The sequence below is a fragment of the Esox lucius genome, chromosome 25 (assembly GCF_011004845.1).
Source record: "Esox lucius isolate fEsoLuc1 chromosome 25, fEsoLuc1.pri, whole genome shotgun sequence".
Classification (NCBI taxonomy): domain Eukaryota; kingdom Metazoa; phylum Chordata; class Actinopteri; order Esociformes; family Esocidae; genus Esox; species Esox lucius.
In genome coordinates, this window is record NC_047593.1 from 13,987,360 (window position 1) to 13,996,552 (window position 9,193).

At 45.3% G+C, this 9,193-nt stretch overlaps 1 protein-coding gene across 1 annotated transcript; it reads right to left on the reverse strand.

Annotated features, from left to right (window-relative positions):
* Positions 1 to 765: 765 nt before the first annotated feature.
* gprin3 (GPRIN family member 3) lies at positions 766 to 8,835 on the reverse strand. Its single transcript, XM_010888338.5, has 2 exons — positions 8,477 to 8,835; positions 766 to 4,376 (listed from the first exon to the last, which is right to left on the reverse strand). The coding sequence occupies exon 2, from the start codon at positions 4,289 to 4,291 to the stop codon at positions 1,472 to 1,474; it is 2,820 nt and encodes a 939-aa protein (XP_010886640.3). The 5' UTR covers positions 4,292 to 4,376; positions 8,477 to 8,835; the 3' UTR covers positions 766 to 1,471.
* Positions 8,836 to 9,193: the final 358 nt, after the last annotated feature.

Sequence of the window (9,193 nt, forward strand, 5' to 3'; positions counted from 1 at the left end):
ACACCCATCCACAACTAACCCATTACAACAGCCTGCGCCCACATTTCCACAAGTGTCCCATTAAACCTGTTGAACCTGTATCGTTTAAATCATATCAGAAAAGATCAGAATCCTGCCGCCTGTGAAAACCCAGCCAGTAAAGCTGACCCGTATAGGTCACATGCCCTGTTGACAGGAAAGCCATGACGTCGATCATTATTACGTGGAGGGAAAAACAGCCACTCCAAGATTTCCCAGAGGCGATGGATCCACCTCGCCACACGCTGTACGTGGTGTGAAACCAATGGTTGGATCACAAAGATGACTACGGTTCCATGAAGAAAATGCTGGGCGGTTATTAATGGGGACGTTTCACGATCAAATTGCTAAGGTTAATATGGAATCTAGACCTCAGAGCTCCTGGAATGGCAAATATCTCTGCTAGTAACTAAGACATTACCCTCTCAATCGTTTCCTCTCAGCTGTATTATTGGTTTAATACAGTTAAACATGACTGCTATTGATTACTCAATACCCAGACAATGCGCATTGTCCACTTTTTCCAACTCTTTTGGTAATTATTTCATAAACGCACGCCATCCCCACTGTCGTCCTGCCTGATCACATTATACCTAAAGAACTCCCGTTTTGGGGAAGGGAGAGGCAAGGAACACCTGTAAATTAAATTCAGAAAAGAGTACTCGGATGATTTTCATATTTCACCTTTTTTTCTTTTTTTAAATGAAGATAACATGGTTCAAATATGGAACACCTAAATGCACACAAGTCAAATTGTATATACTGTATGGCATACAAAAGCAAGCACAGCCGAGTTGTTGTTGTTCTTTATCAAGACAAAATCAGTAGTAACCCACTCAAAATAAAATCTGCAAAATGGAAAAAAGAAAACAAGAGCTATATACCAATGTTATAAACAGAGGGTGTACAACACACCCAGAACATTAACATACGTATACCACAATGCTCCCACAATGCACTGAGAAGTAGTGATATTTAGTTGCACAAGATCATCTGTAAAGGGTATTATTCTGACAGTAACATATGTACGTATGACCAAAGACCAGTGCCACGTACTTTATAGACCAGGACTTCATAGTGGAGGTAATATGAGTTATGACTGCCATAAGAACTAACACAAACATGCGTTTCACTAAGATATTATTATTGCAATTTTTCCTTTTTAAACACCTTTAGAATTTCTCTCATTACAATATCTTCTATGTCTAAAAAATAAGTTGTTCATAACAAAAAAAAAAACGAAGTTGTTCACATTTTTGCTTTCGGTTTCGTCCTCTTCAATCATCAACGACCTCGCCTAATGGGATTTCTTAACACCACGACATCTGACTAGAAGGGTGACCCACGCTTGTCTTGGCATGGGGAGGACCATTGCAAGAGGAAACACGGCCCGGGTTCACAAGGGAGTCGGCTGACAGCGTCTGCTCCAATCAGCCCCGGCGGCTTCTGCTTCTCACTCCAGCACGGCGGAGGGGGCGGGGCGTGCGCAGCACTTGGGCCGTCGGGCATTTCGCAGCATCGCCCTGAGAATGCTGTGGTGCCTCCTCTCGGTCTTTCTACTGTTGGCCGCGGCCGCGGGCGAGTCTGGCGTCACGGACTTCCTGAGTGATGACCGGGTCACAATCTTCTTCTCTTGTTCTTTGATCTTACACTGCAAGTGGCTCTGGATGGCAAAACCCAGGGACTCGGGGTCAACGGAGGCCCCGTACACCTCCCAGGTCATCCCCTGTTCGTCCCACACCACATCGTGAATGCTCTTCTCAGCCTTCTGCATCCCTTCCTCTTCCCCCTTCTCCTTTTCCTTCCTCTCCGGCTCCAGCTGCTCCTGCTTCTTCTTGCCCAGCAAAGCCTTAACGCCCCCGACCCCCTTAACGAGGCCCCCCTTCGCCGATTTCAACGACTGCTTGCCCGTCTGGTCTTTTTGGCCACTCGGCTTGCTTCTAGGCTGTTCCGCGCACTTCACAGGCTTAGCATCCTCTGCTTTTTTGGAGGTGGGCGTTGCTGCCTGGTTGGGCTTGGTAAAGGAAGATGCTGACTGAGAAGGAGGAGCAGCCGTACAGCCAGAGGTTTTGCTGCTGCTTGCGGCAGTTGCAGATGGGACGGGATATTCAATTTGGGAGGCTGGAGCTTTCGCAAGTGGAGGCAAAGCTGCCCGCGTTGGCACACCTTCGATGTCCTTAGACACCACCAGTTTCCCTGCTGCCTCGGGCTTTGGACGGGAGTGCGGCGTCTCCTCTGCTCGAGGCTGTTGGCAATTTAGATTTGCAGGTGGCTCATTTTGGCCGCCGCACTGTTCGATGTTGATCTGGTAGACAGGCTGCAGAGGCTGGAGGGCTCCTCTGGGCTGGGGGTCGCACATCACTGTCGACCCCCCGAACCCCGGGTCTTTAGGCTTGGCCCCCAGCCTGGCAACCTCCGCATGGAGGGCCGCCATCGCCTCCTCGGCGTGGAGCACCACCCCGGCACTCTGACTTGAGCATGACCCCGCCTCCAGGGTAAACCGGTCTGACCCATGCCGGAGATCTGCTGGGTAGTTAGGCGGCGGCAGACATGGCGGATCGCCACCTGTGTGGGTGTGGTGGGAGGGCACCATGCCGCTTGCATCCCTCAGGGCAGCACCTCTGTCGGTGGACCTGTAGGGCGGAGGCAGAGGGAACAGGCTGGGGCTTGTGGAGACTGCCCGGCTACAAACATCAGCCACTGCTTGGATCTCCGCATCTTGGCACTGCTTGCAGTGGGTGGGGGTGGCAACTGGGGTGCGTGTCATAGTCGACGCCTCGCAGTACAGTTTGCAATGGTCTTTAGGTTGCTCTGAGGCAAAGGCAGTCTGGACCACTCCGTTGGCCACCCGTGCTGTATGGTGGTTGGAAGACTGCTGTTGGTTCTGGATTGGTTGGTTCTCGGTCTGTTTGTTCTGGATTGGTTGGTTCTTGGTCTGTTCGTTCTGGATCGGTTGGTCCTGGGTCTGTTGGTTCTGAATCGGTTGGTTCTGGGTCTGTTGGTTCTGGGTCTGTTGGTTCTGGGTCTGTTGGTTCTGGGTCTGTTGGTTCTGGGTCTGTTGGGCAGCCTTGGGCGATGAGCAACGCTCCTTCTGTGATGAAGACGATTCTCCCTGGCGTTTATCTAAGGAACTCTGTTTGTTTGCAATCGGAGAAGATGTTGAATCACTATTCTCGGGAGGAACAGAACTTGGGGCCTTGTTCCTAAGCCCTATGTCTGCCTTGCTGTCTGATGGAGACATGATGGCGGTGGTGACATTGACTGGAGCTACAACGTTCTTATCCCTCGGTTCTGGCTGGGACGTCTCAGACGTTTTGACGTATTCCATTTTGCAGGAAGGTTTCAGAGAGATTGTCCCCGGTGTACCCCTTTTGGAGGCCTCTAGAGGGCATTCCGACCGAGCAGGGTTGGTGGCAGGGACGACGGTGGGGGGGCTGGATGACAGCGAGGGGCCCTGTGTTGCATTATCGCCAGCCTCTTTTGATCTGCCGGGCAGCAGAGCACTGGTGTCCGCGGTGACTGAAGAAGACCCCTTGGCCGTATCTTGTTTGAGAGCTGTCAACGAGACGGAGCCACACTTCGGATCACAGGTCTGGGGGCGCTTTTGATTTTGCGCGGCCGTGTCTTTGTTGTCCCCGACTGCCAGTGAGTCGTCTCGAGCCGCTGAGGACACTCCGGCTGTGACGCTTCGTACTGCTGTGGGCTGCAGCCGGGTCCCTGCGACCCCCTCCCCCGCTCCGCCCGGCTCTTTTGCTCTGCAGTAGTTTGTCTGCACATCAGCCTCTGGTGATGTAACAGCGAGCGACAAGCCGGCCTTGCAGACGTCCTGCTCCTTCTCCTCGACGGCTGCTGCGGGGGTTAACGCCGTCAGGTTAGCGTTGCCGTCCCTGCTGCCCTCTGCTGCCACCTCGGCAGCGCTCCCACCTCGACAGGGCAGAGCCGTTGGGCCCGTCAGCTGCTCTGCTCCAATAACATGGTCCGGGGAGGGTTTTCCTCTGACGCTGTCGGTCGAGAAAGGCGCAGACGTTACCACACCCCCGCCGCCAGGTTCCCTTGGGCCTGTTGTTTGGATACGGGATGTTGTGTTGGTGGTTGTCACACACACATTATCCCACATGTGTTCTGTAGAATTAGGTCCAGGGCAGCCCTGGTTGAGGTTGAGGTCAGGTTCCTTAGTCCAGTTGGCATTAGACTCCTTGTTTCCAAGAACATCCAATCCAGCGAGCTGGGGAACCATTTGGACAGTCACTGTCCTTTTCGGGTTGGTTCCCATTTTGTATTTAAAGAGTCTTGTCAATTACTTTTGTTGAGGTGTTCCAAAGCTGAACCAGCTGACTACAATTCCTGTCTGTAATTCCCTATAAGAGAACAGGAATAATTTTAGTTTCAAACAAGTGGGAGTATGACTGTACATGACCTCACTCTGTGTAACCAATGCTCTACACTTTGGATATTAGAAAACCAAAAAAGACATGAGACTTCATTAATTTCTAACTCTGAAGTGATCAAAAAACAACAGAGTGAGCTCCGTGGAACGATCGCTCACCAGTGTGTTATTGCAGAGCTGGAGCTCCAACAACCCCTTATGGAAATGTTTCAGTCTGACACACTGAAATCTCTGACACACCTTATGCTTACTCCGGACTCCTGCTATCCATCACAATTAAGACTGCGTGCCAAGTGCCAGCACCAGAACTGAATTAATACACAGAGTTCGTAAACAGAGCATTAGATAATAGCTATAATAACTAACAAAAAAAGCCTAAGAAAATGATGACTGCTTTGATCGGAGCTGTTGGTTTGCACACGCAGGCATCTGTGGCCTTTTCTCTTTCAGCCTGCGGTGACTGTGAACTGATTTGAAATGATGGATCATGAAGACTTTGAGTCTATTTAGGGCACAGAAGGCTTTGATAGAGCAATGCCAAACCGGAGGTTTATACACCAACAAACACTTACCACACTCTTCAGCAAGCTTTAAGTAAATTAAAGTATTTCTTTAAACCCAGGAACTTAGAGATTCACCCACGGGACTTCTGTGATTAACAAAATATTGTTTAAAAACCTTCCATTTTGGGCTGCATGTGTAGTATATGGTGTGTAAATCATTAATAAATAAGTAGACTTAGTATGATGATGACTTAGTATCATACCTCAGTAAGCTATTAAATACCAAGTATGAAAGCAAATGGTTTTGTTGACATGGGGCAGAACTTTTCAGGGTTCCTTTTTAGCTCAAAAACTTTTACAACCAGAGGGCAAAAATATTCATTTGTATTATTTCCCTCACACATTGATGTTGAAAAAAACGACAATATTACTTACCTAGTTAATGTCTCATTGGGCTATTGTAATTCAGAGACAACAGGCCGTTTAAGTTTCTGGATGTTCTAGCCAGGCTACTAAACATACAATTTGCAATTGCAGGCTCAAAAACATCAGACTGTATTGGCTTTTATGTAGGCCAAACGAGCACCCACCATCCAAAAATACATCTCAGGCAGCGTCTAAGCCTGTAGCTGTAGACTCCAGACAGAAGGAGTGAGAGTGCAGTGGCCCACTCAAAAAGAAACATGATTTATAAAAGACGGACCAACTAAAGGGCCTGCGCCGTGGTATTTTTAGTACACGAAGGAAATATGAGGTGTTGTGTATTATAGAGTATTTGAAATGGGATCTGGATTTTCCAAGCCACACAGTTGGTAAATGTTTATTCACACTATAAGAAAGTGACCCATTAGTACTGCACCCCTCTGACTGCTCCCACAACGGGCCTTGAAGGGCGGCTCGGGCTGTCGCAGCAAATCACATCCAGCCCTTTAGAGGTGTGAAGGGAAATTATGGTTCCCCTGAGAATTGGTTTTCTCAACTGCTGACTATGCTTTCGGCAGTCAACTCCCAATGCACTGACAGAAGCAGGCAGGTATCAGTGCCAAATTGGGTAAAAGAACATGACTAACTCAGATCTAATACAGTGCAAACTAGGAGACAGACTGCCATATATTCACTCCTTTCGTTATCACTGATTACATTCACATCCTGTGTAATTGTCCGTCGCAGCTGTATTTTCTCTCACTCAAATGTACATGCTGACTTTAAGCTTCTGTCATTCCAGGTCGGGGGTTTTCACATTTGGTGGCCGGCCAAACATTTTGAAAAATTAATTATAAAAATGGTTCACTAAATTCAAGATTGGTTTCAGTAAAATATTCACCAATAAATGTTTTTGTTAAACACATCCATTCATAATCATATACTGCATTTCCATCAATGTGCAAATAGCCTTGACACTTGTCAGACTCCTTCTGTGACACCCAGGATCTTATTTCCTGACAGGAACACAGGGTACAAGCTCTGCGGCCCAGAGGGCCAAAACCCAAATATTATTATCATTTCAGGGGACAGATGAAGAGACGCCTAACCAAAATGCACGTAGAGCCTAATATACCTTGGTCTCGTCGCAAAATGTGTTGGGTAGGAGTGTTACGATTTCCTTGAGTGGCATCATTGGTAGCTCAGGACAATATTTTTTTTTTTTACATTGGGTGTCCTCTCATAAGGGCTTATTGTATTTGGAAAAAATAAAAGTTACTAGCCTACAACAACATGAAATTCTATGTCCTGCGTTTTGCTGATCTTATAAAATCATTAATCATAATTAAGTGTGCTCTCAGCCAATGGAAAGGTTAGTCTTCTTTTGTGTGTATCAAAATGACCAGAACTTGTGTCCTTTTTGTTTCTGCACAAAACAATATATTATTCCATATCAGTGAAGTGTGGGTTTCTCTGTCTGGGGACTGTGAGAGGAGGGGAAGATGAATACATTAGGCACACACCTGCATTTAGAGCCTGTTTTGATTAATGACAGCCGTCAAAGCAGGAGCAGTGACCTAAGATCAGATCCCCTTTGTTGAAGAAATCTTTTCACTATAATCTCAAAGGTAAAACAAATTTTCAAGCTTAATGAATACTCGCAATGGTTAAGCTAGTGGGAGTCTGGTGAATTTACTATACTGCTATTCATTAATAATATACTTTTCTGTCTTCTACTTATCTGTGTACGGTCTACTATATGTAAACTGTTCTTTAAAAAAAATTCTGCTTGTTAGATGATTTTTCCCCCTGAAAATGAGTCTATGGACTGAGTGAAACTCCAATCTAAGAGTCTTTAAAAAGACATTAGGAATAAACTAGCTAAAAATCTATTGAAGTAATCAGGGCATGAGCATGTTAAAAACAATCTCCAGTCCATTGAAAATCAATTCCATATGTGGTTTGATTTTAGTGAAAGGTTATTTAGTTAGTTAGTGATGGCTAAAGTAAATACAATTTACTAAAACAACACAATGGTAGCCAACTACACAGCAACTTCCCAACTAAATCATATTGCACTGCATGCTACGTTACACACTGGGCTAACGCAACAAACAACACATTTTAAAAGCCTTTCGTTGCTTATTAAGCTAACAAAGCAAACCTGCTGCTCACGGGTTCTAAGGTAAATTCCAAAGAGGCACGTGGCAAAAGGAAAGCGATTGTATTCACACTAAAGCACTGATATGGGGTTGTGTAGCTACTCCCTGACAGCAGTATTCATTATTAATCATGCGCATGCAGATATCTCTGATAAAACAGCAGTTATTTTTCTATATTCAACATCTTTTGAAAGCCATTTTGAAGGGGCTTGCGGGTGTGTACAGTATATTAGGGTGAAATACACTATCTATGTCTACTGAGGTTTCCCCCCTCTTGTGTTGACGTGGAGACATTACAGACATGCACTTCTCATCATTATAAATCTTATAAAGCAACAGGGGAGTTGGGAATGGATCATGGCAATTTAGTGGTCGCACTATATCATTGGGGATTTGTTATTTGTAGGCTTTCTGCCTGAGTCCCCCCGTAGACGCCATTTATAGAAGATCATTTTATAGGTCAGTCACCAGTGACTGGAATAAATGGAAGTATGGATTGAGGCTGGAAAGAAATAAACTATGCAGTAATAAAAATTATCCTTCTCTCACATTTAATGATTTACTATACACACCCAACCAGTGTACTACCTAAACCTAACAGTAGCATATAGTTGGCTAAGCATTCGTCATATAATGGTCTCTTCTCCCAAGAAATATATTCTGACTGCAATTAGTTTAAACCCCAGGCATTATAGCCTACGAATGAATGGAAATTCAAAAACAAGGATATCACAGCTAACAGCTAACAGCAAACAAAGAAAGCACGGTAAAATGCAGTGTAAATGGTGAGAGAAACAATATAACCCTTGCGATTGATGGTAGTCCACTGCCCAACCCCACTACAATAGCCACAACAGCCTTATAGAGGAATTTCAGGACCCCCCCTGCGGTTTACATTCATATTTGACCTTGCAGACGAATTCATCATCTGTACACTAATTACCTCAAGTGTACTTCGGTCAAAATAATAACAGAACGCTTACCTGCCGCGGTGTATTCTCGGTTTCATATCATATTCGTGGTTTTATCACTGCGATATTTAGCCACTGTTTGTTCTCACGGTGCCGCTCAGGTACCCGGCTGAATATCAATGAAATTATTTCAAGCGCGTCTCCGTGACATAAAGCCACGCCTTCAGAGAGGTTCTGTATGGGTCTGATCAGAGAAGGTAAATAATATTTGGGTCAAACATTGGAATATCGATTTTCTCCGAGGGTCGACGGAAGATTTAAAGCCAAGACTGGGCGCTATGACTCATGCTTATTCGGTTCGATGATCCAACGTGCAGTTATCATATCAAACTTGCTTTACGCTTCACCGAGACGTTCGTTGGCGCTTGCAAATCGTGGTCACCTCTTTTTTCTGAGATTTCATGCGGTCCCAGGAGATGCACTGCAATTACTTGAAAAACAGAAAGCAACTAGCATTGTATATGAGACTACACAACTGCAGAGACATCAACGAAAATAAATTAACATTTATTGACCTATGTTTTTTCAAGCCCTGCTATATCACAAATGTGTCACATAAAAAACGAATAACATTGTTGCAAAGGGTCAATCAGAGTTGTTATGGATTTTTTCCAACTATAATTAAATGTAAGCCTATTCAGTAATTCTTTAAGAATATTTCTCATAAATGCCTCAGGAGCTTAGTTTAACCCAATATTAACTGGTTTTAAACAAATATTTGTTAACAAA

Excerpts from the sequence above, each read along its gene's own strand:
- gprin3 (XM_010888338.5), bottom strand. The coding sequence starts at position 4,291 with ATGGGAACCAACCCGAAAAGGACAGTGACTGTCCAAATGGTTCCCCAG.